Source organism: Ptychodera flava, chromosome 16, assembly GCF_041260155.1.
Source record: "Ptychodera flava strain L36383 chromosome 16, AS_Pfla_20210202, whole genome shotgun sequence".
Taxonomy (NCBI): domain Eukaryota; kingdom Metazoa; phylum Hemichordata; class Enteropneusta; family Ptychoderidae; genus Ptychodera; species Ptychodera flava.
In genome coordinates this window covers 4,977,217-4,992,904 of record NC_091943.1, presented here as the reverse complement: position 1 = coordinate 4,992,904, position 15,688 = coordinate 4,977,217, and the positions used below count along the sequence as shown (strand labels likewise).

General features: G+C 35.6%; 1 protein-coding gene across 5 annotated transcripts in view; it reads left to right on the top strand.

The window, feature by feature from the left end:
• The window catches only part of LOC139152590 (centrosome-associated protein 350-like), a 50,062-nt gene that overhangs the window by 3,820 nt on the left and 30,554 nt on the right, over nt 1–15,688 (top strand). For all 5 annotated transcript variants that reach the window (XM_070725830.1, XM_070725829.1, XM_070725827.1 and 2 more), the window contains exons 2-11: nt 1,096–1,204; nt 5,347–5,390; nt 7,626–7,790; nt 8,094–8,169; nt 11,161–11,682; nt 12,223–12,288; nt 12,731–13,003; nt 13,430–13,576; nt 14,116–14,235; nt 15,108–15,287. In XM_070725830.1, coding sequence (XP_070581931.1) covers nt 1,123–1,204; nt 5,347–5,390; nt 7,626–7,790; nt 8,094–8,169; nt 11,161–11,682; nt 12,223–12,288; nt 12,731–13,003; nt 13,430–13,576; nt 14,116–14,235; nt 15,108–15,287 — 1,675 coding nt within the window. In that variant the 5' untranslated portion in view covers nt 1,096–1,122. The remainder of the gene's footprint in view (nt 1–1,095; nt 1,205–5,346; nt 5,391–7,625; nt 7,791–8,093; nt 8,170–11,160; nt 11,683–12,222; nt 12,289–12,730; nt 13,004–13,429; nt 13,577–14,115; nt 14,236–15,107; nt 15,288–15,688) is intronic.

Here is a 15,688-nt window from a genome sequence, read left to right as displayed (position 1 = left end):
TGAATCCCTCTGCTTCCACAGAAAATTGAAATTTGTCAATCTTGTCTTCATCTAAGGAAACGTGCATGTTTATTTTCATAGTCTATGCACAAGACTATACGGTCTAGTATCGAGACTACATGTAAGTGAATCTGTCATAACACATTATACAAGAATTTTTCCATGATGTTGCAATGTTTTCCTCTACAACTTGAGGAAATGGATGGATTTACATACAAATGACACAAAATGTGCATATTCTTTTGTCATGCAAATGAATTCGTTTGAGAATGTATAAATAAACTTTCCCAAAATTTGTAGGGGAGGCCCACCCCTTTAAAAGCCCCTCATGGAGAGCCCAGTCTTAGAATTTTAGACTTTTGAAACCAAATGTACATGAATATCAGGAATGAGTAAATCCTACAGACCCAAGGCACAGACAGCAGAGGGGAAGGCACTACAGTTTATGGATTACCTTAGCTCATGATGGGTTGGTGGTCTCTGTCGCTGAGTTCTAACTCTAATTGGTTAATTATTCAGCTGGTATTTAATGTTTACTGGTTGGCAAGTGGAAACTGAGGGTGGTTTAGTGATCTCTTTTAGTCAGTAGCTATGGGATTTGTAAATTATTTACCCATTCCGATACATTTTCATTGGATATTTCACATTAGGCTTTGTTCTGTCAGGACTTGACATTTGACACGATACCAGTTGGATTTACATTAGTCGAAAGTGAGACCCAAAGTCTATCAAGTTTCGGTCCCACAACTTTCTTTTGATTAACAGTCCTGTATGTCAAAGTATTTGTCTGTACTTAAGGGGACAATGGTTAGTTTTGAAATTTCAAAATTACACGAAGTACTGTATTTATCTTCAATTGAACCTGAATTTGAAATATTTTGCAAGTCACGTCATCCACAAATAGACATGCAACAAGCCTTAGGTGCATCTTGGGTAGAGAATGATAATGTGTAGAAATATAGGAATTATAAAGAGGGGAAATGATTATGAAAAAAATATATGCCAGTGTAGTACTGTATCTAGATTTTAGATAATATATGTACTATTGTTAAATACACTCACTATTCCCTTGTTACTTCTTTTGTATTTATTTAGAATTATACATGTACAGCGTGATAAACCATGTCAAGTTCAGTTCGAGGTCGTCGTGTCACTGAACCAGTGCTGATCCAGAGGGGGCCTTCACCATTTGATAAATATGAAGGTAAGTCTTAGCTAAGATCACCATGTCTGCATCTTGTAATCACTGCAAACACTAATGGATGTGCGTGTATGAATTGTAGCTCATTACAGAATGAAAAAGTGAAATGAAACCTTTGTCTGTTTGGTTGAGTTTTTAGATTCAATAATATGTCTGTGTTTCCTACTTCCAAAGAATATACTTTATACCTTTGGAAAAGGTAATACTAACCGTACATGGGGGTTGATCAGTCAATAAAATTGTATCATTTCAAATTTCAAACAATAACATGATTTATGATAACAAAGTTGACCTCTATCTGTAATCATTGAAATTTTACAGTTATTTCACTATGTGAACTTTGATCTCATAATGTTATTTAGATTGACCCAAATATTGAATACACAACATTCCCGTACATGCACGAGAAGTAAAGTTCCTCTATCTGAGATTGACAGACCATTCTCATCATAAAATTCGGCATCAGTGGAATGACAAGTTCTATTCTTGAATGTCAGTATTTTTTTCCTACAACAATTATTAAATTTCAACTGAGTATGTACATGTAGAAGCCAAAATTTTAGGTGGAAAAATATGTAAAGTTACTGATCAACCCTGTCACACAAATAATAAATTCATGTGTAAGCTGAGGACTGAGTCACAGCTTAGTGAAGCCTGGTTCTGGTGTAAACAATGGAATGTCATTTTATCCATTCTTTCATTGTATACCATGGACCAGCGCACATACATTGTAAGGTGTAATTTATCATTTACTATAAAGTGTGTGACACACACAACCATCTGATTTTCCTGAACAAATAATATTGTGATTGGATGCCTGGTGTCAAACACTGACTTCTACTATGACAGCTATACATAGGAATCCTTTTGTATCGGCAGACAAGTGATGGGGACAGTGTCCATAAAATGCAGTGTGACAATTGAGAGCCCATAATAGAATAGTGGAAAAGAGGCTGACTGACTGAAATGTTAGATACCATTGTGTACGGAATGAGATGTCTGTAAGGTCCTCATAACTCTATCGTTTTGCTTTTATTGGTCATTGTAATGTAACTGTTAGTAGTGCAGACAGACTGTGGTCTGATATGGAAGTGCTGATACAGTTATGTACGGAATGTATTGACATGGTTTCCTTTTTGCTTAGAAATTGCAGAAGGTTATATTGCAGGCTACCACATACAAGGAGTTATTTCCTGTCATAGTGGTACTAATACATGTATAATTACACATTTATGAAAAACTCTCATCCGGACCACAGTCCTGCTTTGAGTATCCATTTTCAGTATACTTTTTAAAATACATAAAAAAAATTAAATATGCCAATAAAAAGATTTATGGAATAAAAATAAGCTCGTATCAATGAGGTTATATTTTTTTGGTCACATAACATTAATTTCTTCAGAAAGATATATCACTACTATAGTATTAGAAATAGTAGTCGGGTACATGGAATATTTTACATAAGAATAGACGAATATGATTATTTGTACATCATGTAGCATGAGCAAACTTTCCTTCCAGATTTTTCTCTGATAATTTATATGTCTTAAACCTGATAACAAATGGCATGATGGTATTTTTCAACCAAAAATGAAACAATTCATATTCAGTCAGAGTCATCAACTCTACTATTGTACTTAGAGTTTGCTGACTTTGTTATGTTCTCTTATACCATAGACTGTAGAAAAAGATTTAGTTGGGTCTCTGGTTGCGTTAACCTCTTTCCTGCCAGGCCAATCACTTGTCATTAGCCAAGTCCATAAAAAGTGGCATTAAACCAAAACCTACAAGAATTTTCACCTACTCTGCATGTATATCATAGTGAGCCAGGGCTGTTAAAATCATGTTTGCAGTATCCATGTTTTTCAGGAGATTTTGAGCGTTCAAGTCTTTGTTAACCCTTTTCCTGCCAGACAGTAATAACTGTGTCACATCCCCATCAGCCAAGTCAGTAAAAAGCGGTATTGAGCCAAAACATGACGTATTTTCACCCACTTGGCTTGGTATGTTATAGCATCTTTTGTCCAAAAAAAAATCAACTTTACAGTATTATGTTTTCAACAGCCTTCAAATGTACAGTATTATGTTAAAATACATCATATTGAATATGTTGTGTTTCATTAATTGTAACCATCTTGACCTGGTGGTAAAATATGGACTTGGCAGGAAAAGGGTTAAAATGCAATATTATATCAGATATATTATACCTCACTGGTTTTATCCAACTTGACCCGATAGTGAGAGATGAACTTGGCAGGATAAGGGTTAACGTCGGAGACAAGTGAATCAAATGTTGGATATACCATACTGTAGTGTTCTAGTCAAGCTAGCAAGAATAACTGACTTTCAAAAATGCCAAACTTCTTAGACAGTGATTTATGTGATATCAGAAGTCTTTATAGAAAACCAGCTTTCAAAAGGCCAGGCAGGAAGAATGGTGACCTTTGACCTTCAGTTTCTGTTTCATGAAAATTTTAATAGAAACATTTTCAGTGGTTTAAAGTCATAGTAATCTGTTCTGATGGGTGCAAAACAATCCTAACTCTTAGCATGTATTTATGAATTTGCATGTGAAACCACACGTGTGCTACTGTACCTTGTCCTCCAGTCCATCATCATTTGTTTGAAAGTTAGAGTGGGTAATGATAGGAAAGAATTTCTTGCGGCCGGCCTGTACTAAACCTTTGTAGTCTAGGATCTCTCTGATGTTTCAGTACCCCACATAATGTACTAAAACACGCACGTACTGTAATCTATACAACTGTGCCAATACAATATGTCTATGTTTATATACAACTGTATCAATCAGGGAACAGTCTTACGTCACAGTGTCACATTGTTATGGTGACCTTTATACTTTACCATGGTGACCATTTTATAGTGTCAAGTGTTTGGTGATATTCTTAGGAACAACGGAAATGGCATATCTATCTAGAAAAAGAGTTGCACGGTAGTTAGAGTGCAAGGCACACAGATTGATACCCTCAGGGTATAATTGCATGAATGATAGTGCACAGTACATTGAAAAATTACTGCAAGAAGTTCAGCAAACAGTCAGCCTTTACTGATGCATTTCTTGTTCCGACTGATGAATCTTTGGGCAGCATTTATGAGTGTGGTTATATTAGTGAGAGTGTAGCCTGTGTAAAAAAAAAGCAAAGCAAAGCTAAAATCTGACAAAACATAATCTACATGTAGTGTCAGTCTGTTTCTCAGTCTTACAACCAGGGGTTTTTGGTCCGTAGAACTTGCAATGTGCAATGCATTGATAGATGGATACTGGACTTGACAAACAAGATGAAGGATGCTCACAACCATGCATCCATTTGTAAAGAAGTTGTTATAGCTCCAGTAGCGGTAACTCTTGATATATATTTCATTATTTATGTTCTGTTTATAAAATCAAATTACCTAGTGTAGAATTTTGTAACTCAGCCAGTAGGTACATGTACTTGACGAGTCATATCATTGTTGCATGCATAATTTTATTCCTTTAATACATATATTTATTTGTCAACAAGAACATTGAATATTGTGTGACATAAAATGTACAATATTATTGTTGAAATATGAAGTATTAAGAATAACCTAATCAATAAAACAATTGTGTATTGGTTAGATTAATACCTCTCATTTCATTATATTCTAGGGACAAAAATAAGAAAGTCCAGCACAAAAATTTTTGTCAAAAGTTACTGCTATTTCTAGTTGGGCAGGTTTTTTTATCAGCTTTAGAAAATCTCTGAGCAAAGTGATTAAGTTGCAACAACTTTCAAAGGAGAATAAAAGACTGACATCATGTAAATAATCAGTGTCAACAAACATTAATGCCAGAGACAGGAATTGAGGACTGTCGCTTTAAATGTCTTAGTGTTCCCATCAGAAAAACGATTGTGTTCTAGATTGGGTTTATGTGTTTACAGTGCACAACCTCAGTGATCCAAATTAACAAATAAATGTGTGTCCCATCATGGGAGTTATGCAACCACAGAGGATAAGGAACTGGACAATGGCAGCTATCAGTGCAGAGAAATGTCTCTAACTCTCAGATATGCCAGGAATGTGTCTTACAGTTTCTGTGTATTACACTTTGTACTAGGTATTGCAAATATTCCATTCTCTCTTTCTTTGTTTGTTTTCTTCAGATCTTACGTCAATGTGGGATCAGATGGGAGAAGTTAAGTCAGTGGTAAGATTATCCTCTTATCTGGCTGTTGTAATGAAGTCTTTAAATATCGCAATCCTCTTAAAGCTAAAAGAAATCTTCTTATGCACCTGTTTTCTGCACAAGGCGCTTCATCCAAAAATATCACAAATTCAGTTCAAAACAAGCAACAATATTAATTGTAATGTCAATATCGTGAAAGCAATCGTCCATTTTCAGAGTACTGTACTGGCATTGAATATATGATAAACAAATGAAACTCACAGGAAATGTTTGAAACATAAGTGTAGTCAACACCGGTCTCACTGTCGGCCACATTCAGTAAGTCACTTGTGAACTGCAGCTATCTGACAGAAAGAGGATTTGTATGCCACATTTTTCACACTGAAAGACAGTTCAGTATTTCTCTTTTCTGTGTCACAAAGTGTGTATATGCATGTCAGAAATACAATGCCCAGATAATATTTCTAATCTCCTTGTGTTACGTCATTGTAATTATTCTATCTCTGCTTTTTGCAGTCATTTTTAGCTACTATAGACTATAGTCTATAGAAGCTATTGGGATGGGTATCCGTCCGGCGTCCGTCGTCAGTCTGTATGTATGTATGTATGTATGTATGTATGTATGTATGTATGTATGTATGTATGTATGTATGTCCGTTTGTGAGGCGTCTGTCCACTCAAATATCTTGAGAACCGCAGTACTTACTGATTTGATATTTGTTGTGTAGATTAAAAATATGATTTTGAGAAACTTTTTTTTTTTATTTTTTGATATTGTTGAAAATAGGCAAATTAATGCCAAAAAAGGTGTTTTTGGTAAAAAATCTTCTTCTTCATAACCGCTGGTCAGACAGCTTTGTTATTTGGTGTACAGGTCCCTCGGGGTAACCCAACTTAGATTTGTTCAAATTGTGATGAAATATGCAAATGTGTATTTTTAAGGATTTTTTTGTCATTTCTGGTCAAAATTTGACTTACATTGTATGTATTTCTTGTACTGTATAAACCCTATCAATTCACCCAGAAAAAAATAATTAATATGATTTTAAATAATTGAATTAATTAGGAAATCATCAAAGCCAAAATAATTTTAGTGTAGAATTATCAGAAAGTTCAACTTTTTTTGACAGTTCATAGTGAAATGCTTACCATCTTGGAGGATTAAAACATGTAAAGGCAACTTTCCTGATTCCCAACTTTGACATATTCTGAACCGTCATTTATTGTGCCCTGTATGTTATTTAAAAGAAGTTGCTCAAAATAGTCAATAGAGATAGAGAAAGTTCTAATTTCCATTTATGGTTGACTTGGTAAGGATAAAATAAAATTACTTTTTGAGGAAAAAAATAGAGTGGTCAATTAAAAGAGTGGTCAAAGTGATAGGGTTTTTATGGTAAAGCTGGTCTGTAAGATTCCTCATGTGCTATTTATAGCAATTATGCAATCTGTGTAAACAGTGCAATGAAAGTTACATGATTCCTTATAATGCTTTTGATGACCTTGAACTTCTTAAGTTTCAAACATTTGTCTCTTTAGTGTGCTTTCTCTGAGTATGTACAGTCTCAACTTATTCAACAGAACTCACTTACAATGTTAATCAAAGATATCCACCTTCTTCATCAATACATGTATCACAAAAGGTTATTCTCTACATAACACAGCAGAGCTCTGTCAACTGTTGAGTTGCTTGTTCTTTCAAAACCGCTGGTCAGACAACTTTAATATTTGGTTTACAAGTCCCTAGGATGACCTAAGTGAGATAATTTCATACAGTCAGGAAATACTTAATTTTGTATCCATGTCTATAGTAGCTTCAGGGACTTTGGCCCTATGTTTTTTTGTTGGCAACTGTGCATCCTGTGAAATTAGTGCTTTCCAATAAACTTTTGTAGGGCTTCCAAATAAGAATTGGTGAAGTGTAGCATACATGTATATGGATTTTTTCCAGATATTTCAACCTCAAGTAACGTGTATGTGAATGAAAAATATCAGGAGGACACCAGTATTCCTCTGGGATCTACAAAAAATGTAGTTGTAAAACTCTTTGTCTTGAAAATGAAAGTAATAATTCTCTCTCGCTTTCTGACCATAATGAACAAATGTGAGAATGCCGGCTTTGCAAAAGTTCCCTTTCAAAACTTTACAAATATGTCTTCTTCAAACCATGGATGGATGTTGAAAGATATATTTGGGTGTTTATAGCGTTTCACACTCACAGATTAGGGTGGTATGATAACCATATTATATTCACAACAGCTAAGAAGAGCAGAGAGAAGGCTGGAGGATGTAGATAAACAGAGATTGGATTCATACTCACCTGTAAATCAAGACTTCACACAATCTAAAAAGTATCCCAGTGATGATAAAACTGTCCATGTGGACCGTGTGCCAGGCTTTGATATCGGCATTGGAACCTTCAAGGTATGCATCGGTTAAACATATTCTTGTCCATTAATAAAACATTGTCAATGTAGTGCTCCTCTTTATTTAATATTAGACGCATAGATGTTGTTGGAGGACTGTAATTCATCTCAGATCCGTGTGTGGTTTAGTACCTATTCACTATTTAAATGGATGATAATTTTGTAATACATTCACAAATGTACAGCTGTGAAATGAGCATTTTGGCAGTCACCTTTCAGAGATTTAATGTAATGTAATATTGGCTTTGAAGGTTGTTAATTCTCAGTGATGATAACTTGACAACTGCTTTGATCTTCACAGAGTGGATCAGATAGCAGATCCAAGGTTCCACGAGACCGAGATCTCTCAGCAGGGAAAAAGAAAGTTACCATCAAAGGTGAGTGGTATATGTTGGAAGGTTATTGAAGAGATTGTAAAGTAAATCACAAAGATGGCCTCATTGCCCTCTAATGCCATGACACTGCAGTGTATCATTATGATGGAAAACACTGATTTGGCAACATAAAGTTAGTGTGCAGATATCTCCTGATATTGGAGGAAAGAGATATCAGATATTAGAAATTTTTATTACCTTCTCGTGTCTATTTATAGACAGAGAAGGTATTAGAGTTGAAAACCAATATGCTGCTGTCAAGAACTTCCGTCTGTCAAGACTTCCGTCTGTCAAGATCCGTTGACGTCATGCCATTGTGATGGGTCATATCATAAACTGGTGGGGGTGTTCATGGCTCAGGTTGAGGTGTGGGAGAACGATTTTGAGCTATGACAAAAATCAAAAGGGACTTAGCGGCATAGCCACAGTGTTAAGCCTTTCTCCAAGGTTTCTTAGTTGACTACAATCTATTACAGACTACTGAGCTGACGTTACGGGTACTCACTTTGTGTTTGCTCACTCTGTGAGCGCTAGTGTTTGGTACTGAGTTGCGTGGATATCCCCTCATGGCCTCACGTGATCTTGGCCTGTTGCATAATTTGCAGAGATGATCATATGCCTCCGAGTCTGAAAACTGTCATTGTGTAAGCCTGTCGGCATTTTCCTTGCATTTTTTCTCATTTAATTTTGCAAAATATCGGCGAGTACCTCAATATTTCAAGATAACCCTTTCTTCCCAATCGTTTCCTGGAGTTTCAGAGTCATATGAACGAAAATGAGTGAAAGTTTTAGACAGGAAAATCGGACGTCGGCCATGTTCAATGTTTACAGTACAATCAGAAGTTTACGTGGAGGAATTAACCAACAAACACTATTCATGATGCCCGCCCTCTAGGGGCAGACCCTCCTATATGAAGTACCACATTTGATGCTTGTGGAAAGCTTGACCACACAATGGAGCATTTAAACTTTTAGAAAATGACAAACTGAATAAGAAGGTATTCAGAAAATGTCAAATACTGCGGGGAAATGCGCAAATATTCAATATAAACAGGTTAACTGACTGGTCAGCTATAAAAAACAATGAAAATGTTTATGATCAAAAGTTTTTGAGATGCGCATGCACATTTTAACAAATACAGAAATTATTAACATTATAAATATAAGACCAAACTATTTTTTCAGGGATGGGACAGGTTGGAAATGAGGGGTGAGAGACAAAGGCACTCCTATTGCTGCATGTGGATGCAGCCACACCATTTCATTTACAGCATACTTATTCACTGTGTTGTGTTCAAGTTCCATATTGTACTGACTGTCATACAAGGATAACATGAGCAAATCAAATCAAATTAGAAAAGGATCAACGCTGTTGTGTGGATTTTGCTGAACATGGCTGATTTTAATATTTCGCCCTATATATTTGGTATCCAGCAAAGGCATATTTTGATGTAAAGTCAAAATTAACACTACATTGCTGACAATATATTTTACCGTTTCTGCATGAACTTTTCTTTTTTAATTATAGTATATTAGTACTTCAAACAGATTAACAGTTATCGTGATGTCAACCCATGATTTTACATCACAAAGACTGTAATTCTGCCAATTTTTTTTTGTTTTTCAGTCATTTTATAAATTTTGCACTGCACAAGATGATTGAACAAATTGCAATGTTTGAATTTGTAAACTCAAAGAATAAAAATCCTTTGGTCACAGATTAAATTATTTTTTAAAAAGAAATTTACTCTTAAACACTTTTAGCATATATTCTTTACACGGTCATGTATTTCAAGGAAAATATGCCTATTAAAAACAGTAATTTCTTCACTTTCAATTTTTTTTCAATACTATGACAATTATCAGCCATGAGGTCATACAAACACAAGACCAGATAAGCATTTTTCATCATTTTCACAGGACTCTTTGGAAAATCCATTAAAAACAGTTAAAAGTGACTTAAAATGATCACTTGGTATACATTTAATTTACAGATGCCAGGTTGTGTATTTCACATGCACTCAGGCCAGCAAGGAAGTGCGTCATTACTATTTTGGACTGTGAATTCTTATTTCTGAATTATTTAACTTTTTCCCACATTGCACTATCTTTAGGCAGTTTATACTGTAGCTTAGAATTTTTTTGATTGATGTATTTAATCATCTTTTGGGTTCTTTGGGTCCATATCCCACCTCATGCCCCTACATCATCAACTATTTACCAACAACTCCATGCCAACAACCATTTACCTGACCTGGCCACACATTAGAGAAGGTACAGCGTCATTGACGGTATTTTTGTAATAAAAGTGTCATGTATGTTTTTTCTCCCCATTTTGACATTTTCTTCTGAATTGAAAGTGCGGGACAATTTCATTTTTTTCCAGAACATTGCAGTATCAGTACAAATATTTTGTTCCACAAAATATTTTACTCGTGTGTTCAGCACAGATTTTAAGAATGAAAACTTGCAGAAAAAGTGGAAAATGAAATGAACTTCCATGATCAGAACCAATGAAATGCTTTGGCAAAATCTTGTATTTGTCATGATAGGAAAGAACTGAGGGATATTATGTTAATCTGTCATCAGATATATCTACCGTCATGCATTAAGGTAGTATGCGCCTTGAAAGTGAAAGACGTACACTTTTGCTCAAACTTTCCTAAATGAAACTTTCAACCATTCTCTTACTAAAACCAAGAATAAAAATCAGGGCTCACCTTTCAACGTTTGGAACTAGAGAAACAAATTACCCAACATTTACCAATATTTGAAATTCAAAATTGCTGCCATCCCTGTGTTAACTCTATGGAAAAAATTAAAATTTTCAATTTTCGAAAAACTAAGATAGTAAAAATTTTTCTTACACCAAGAGCTTTAAAATGAACCCCCCCCAAAAGCGGTAGACTAGAAAAGTATTTTAAAAAAACTGAGAGTCCGAATATTTGTCCCTGAGGCGCACTCTGATTTAAATTATGATTTATACTTGACTAGATTCAGCTGTTGACCCAGGCCATGACTTTGCATCAAAGGACAGCAGATTGACAAGTGGCTACAGATCACGGAGTCCCATATCAACCCAGGATACCCATGGCATTAGTGAGTACAGATCCGGGAGAGACATTGGCAGCAAGACGTACGTGAACAGAGATGGTCTGGATTGGTATGGAACTGGGAGATACCTCGGATACGACGCCATTGATGCTGACAAAGCAAGATACCAATCACCAGACGTGAAAGACGATAGAGACAGGAATGAACAGAATGCAGATTATTTCTCATCGCCACAGTATGATATCCGCAGTACATCAGCCATTGATGATGGCACTGAAATACGTGTACTCAATGACTTTCCAACACAGTATGCAAGTGAGAATTACCCCAAGAAAACATCTCAAAGTGACTATACATCAGCATACTCTAGATTGTATGGACATGATGCAGGCGTTGATAAGAATTTGACTACTACGATTCATCCATCTTTCAGTGATGTTAAAGCTACAAGATTTGATGCAGGTAAAATCTTCATTCAATCCTTATAGAACTAATCACTATCACTTTTATTTTTATTTTAAATCTCTCTCTACGTTCATACAAATTTTTTTGCTATGCAGTTGTTCTTTTGAATTATCTGTTACTTTTGCCCCATTACTGTACCTTAACATGAAAGAGAGCTCAGTCAACGTCAAAGTTTTGTCACTCATTGTGAAAATTTGTCAGAAGACTTCCAACGCCAGCATGTAGACTTGATCAAACAGAAATTTTTGTCAGTTTAAATGCTCTTATTGAAGGGGTAAATGCTACCTGGGCAAACAGATTGTTTTGAAAATTTGCTTCTCACTGAAGAGTGAAAGTCAGCTTTCAATCAAGGTCATTGTTATACATTCTTATAGAAAGTAAAAAAAAATGCCTGTAGCATACATATTGTCTTTTTTTCAGAATTTCAGATTTATATTTATGTATCGAACCATAACACAGACATCTTGGATGACTTCATTTAATATTTGTTGTATCATAACATTTGACTCATCCTGTGTATTATCTTGTTTCCTTCAGATGGATTGGACAGGGTAAGGCAACAAATAGACAGACAGCGTAAGCTGGTTACCAATGGCCATAAAGGTAGGCTGTGCTTTCTGATTGTTTACTGATCTATCACTTCAAAACTGATACTTCATTTGTATTTTGTCTAGCAAAATTCATCTCTTCCCACTCCCATGTCCGTTCATTCTTTTGAAGTTCATTTGAAATTGTTACTAGTTTGTACAGTAACTTCATTTTCTGTAGAAAAATTTTTGTTAAAGCTTAATTCTGGTACCAACAGGTTTGTACATAAAAGATGCTATCACTTTGTTTTCCATAGAGTATTAATAGAGAAAATCATCGCCTCTCCTGATGTCTGTATTGAGAATATAATTTACATGTCTAGTGGCATGTGACAGTTCTCCCAAATGGATACAGGGGCACCATATCGTAAATGTAGAATACTTAACTAGTCTTTATATAACAAATGAAGTTTCTTTCAAAACATCAACAGAAATCACTTTTTGTACTATTATCCTAGATGAAACACCGAGCAGAACTCGACACTTGGATGATGATCCAGTCACGTACATACCATCAGCTGATTTGCACCAGTCACCGGCTACATCAGTATTGACAAGTAAACAACCCAAAGTTCGCAAAGTCGCGTCAGCACCGCCAGCTCCGTCATACAAAGGATTCAATCCGGTGAAGACAAAGATCGTAACTCCTGGCGGCAGAGGAGGGAAAGAGGGAGAAATGAAAAGAAAAATAAGAACAAGGAGTACTTCACAGGATGCTAGGAAAACAGAAGGTGAGTTGGATTTTTTTGATGTGTTGTGATTCTTTCTTGTTGTGTTGTGATTTCACTGAGGTTTTTGCTCAATGTGCTTGTGGTACAGTCTCATTTCTTGTGGCAGTGCAGTACCAAGTTAAGATGTCTACTGGAGTAGCCTAGCAAATAAGTAAAATGTCAAAATCTGATTTTGTTAGTCTCTAGCAAACGCATTGGAACTCAATGTACAAACACATGTTTTTGTGAAGCATCATAAATTCACCAAACTTTCTTTTTTCTGTGAAAAAAAATACATTTCATTCACTAATTTTGATATGTTATTACAGTAGCCTAGTTGATGAGATAGTTTCGTAACAGCACTGCATTGTGTCTGTCTTTAAATTGAGCAAAACTTTCTATGGCTTATAGTTTACAATGTAATCAAATTATTGCTGTGTATTGCAGAGCGTGCACTGAAGCCACACAAGACTGCTCAGCAAGGCGGCAGATTGGTGGCCGGTCCGTCGACTGAAGAGAAGAAGAAACTGACAAGGAAAGTCCAACGGATGAGTTCAGCCAAAGATAAGAAACCACACAGGACTGACAGACAAGGTGAGTTGTGCTGAGATGTACATATATATTGACATTGGAGTAAACTTGAGCATGAGCATGTGTAAAGTGTTGCCAAACTTATCTTGCCAGGGCAGCCCTAAGGAAAAGATGTCAGTATAGTAAGACTTAATGTCAATATGAATGCGAAATCTTTTCATGAAGACTTTGCAGACTTGAAATGTTGTTCCCAATAACGTAAAGAGGAGACACTTTCCATCGTTACTATGCATGACATAACCCTCATAGCTTGCTTGTCTCACATTTTATATAGTATATGGTAGGTTATCAATTCTGGTTCATGTTGCGATGAAAATTTGTAAATGTAATGAAGATGTGTATACTGGTAATATTACTAGAAAGTCGAATCGGAAAAAGTCAATGAAATTTGCCATTTGCTTTGACAGGGTGATATGAATCATAACTGAATGTAACAATAGAAGAAGTTGATGAAAGTCACCGATCTCTACATTATTTGATGTTGTGTACAGAATTGATAATGTTTCATTATCTCTGATTTTGTGACTTGTGTATGTGACTAGGTATCATCACAGCAAGGTCTTGGAGAGAGGGACAGAAAGTGGCAATGCAAATTCTGGGACCAGGTCCTAAAAGACAGACCAAGCCATCACCTGCTACAGCAAAACAGGAAGCTATGATGGGTATGTGAAGTAGTGATACCAAAGATCTTACATAACATTACTACAATGGGGTGGGTATTGGGATGTTTGTTCAGAAATGATAATGTCTATGATATCTTGAAGGCAAGGTTGTTTGATAAGGGCAGTTGTATTAGATTGATAAGATCGAACTTAGATAAACCTTATCTCTGACAGGAATTGCCCAGACCCACATCCAGCTGTAGGAATTGTTCTATTACTGAGGTAGTTTGTGCCTTGGAGGTGAAAGACTTAAACTTTTGCTCATTTTCCTCAATTAAACTTTCAACCTTACCAAATTAAGAATAATGAGCAGGGATTACCATGCAAAGTTTGGTAGTAGAGGAACAAATTACCCGACATTTAATGATATTTGAAATTCAAAATAGTGCCATCCCTGTGTTAGCTCCATGGGAAAAAATTAGATTTTCAATATTACAAGATGAAAGTATTTCTTTCTGCAAGAGCTCTATTATGAGCCCCCTCAAGTGGTAGACCAAAGAAGTGCTGTAAAAGTTATCGAGTCTGAATATCTGGCCCTGAGGCATTCTACCGTAAGTGGCTTGAATAATCATTGTGACTTTTTAATCTGCAAAGAAAATGAACACATAGATAAATCTCACTGAGCAAACATCAAGGCATTCATTTAAATTAAAAATAGGACATCCACAAGAAAGATTGAAAAGCCAGGAAATAATGATGAGTTTGAAATGATGCAAGAACAATAAAGCTATCTTGTCAAATCTGGATTGACTGACAAGACAAATGTCTGAAATTGTTTAGGTTTTAACATTGACAAGCGAACAGCTGCATGAGAAACATTTTGAAAACTGCACAATGCATGTTCTTCATTGATGTGATATTGATGTATTCAGATATCGATGATGAAGACAATGAAATCATCAGAAAGTTGAATGAAATACCACAGAGAGCAGAAGACAAACAGGAGGCATCAGATGATGAAATATCGCAACATACCATTGAATCTGACAAAGTGACTAAAACCGCAGGGCTGTCAGAAGATGCGAAGTACGTTCTGGATAATCTGCAGTCAGGTAAATATCTGCCTAATTTATTTCATTAAGGAATCATGTGACTGTCACATGACATCAAAGGATGCACTGTATTCATCTCTCTCAAAGCAGTGTGATCATGATCTAATAATGAAATAAAAAGATAGTATTTCTGTACCAGTAGCTTGTGCAAATTAATCAATTCTATACAAGTTGAGTACTTTTTATGAAACCCTGATGATTAGTAAATTCACCAGGATTATGCAAATTATGACTTCAGGTGAATTGTATTACTTAGTAATAGAGATATTTCACCAAATAGAGAGAGTTTCCATAACTTTTGTTTTACAAAACGTATCAGAAATATGAATTAGAAGTATTTATGAAGGCAAGAGTATATTCTGTAGCTGACTAGAGCAAACTAAAACCAAGTAGGCGTGCTA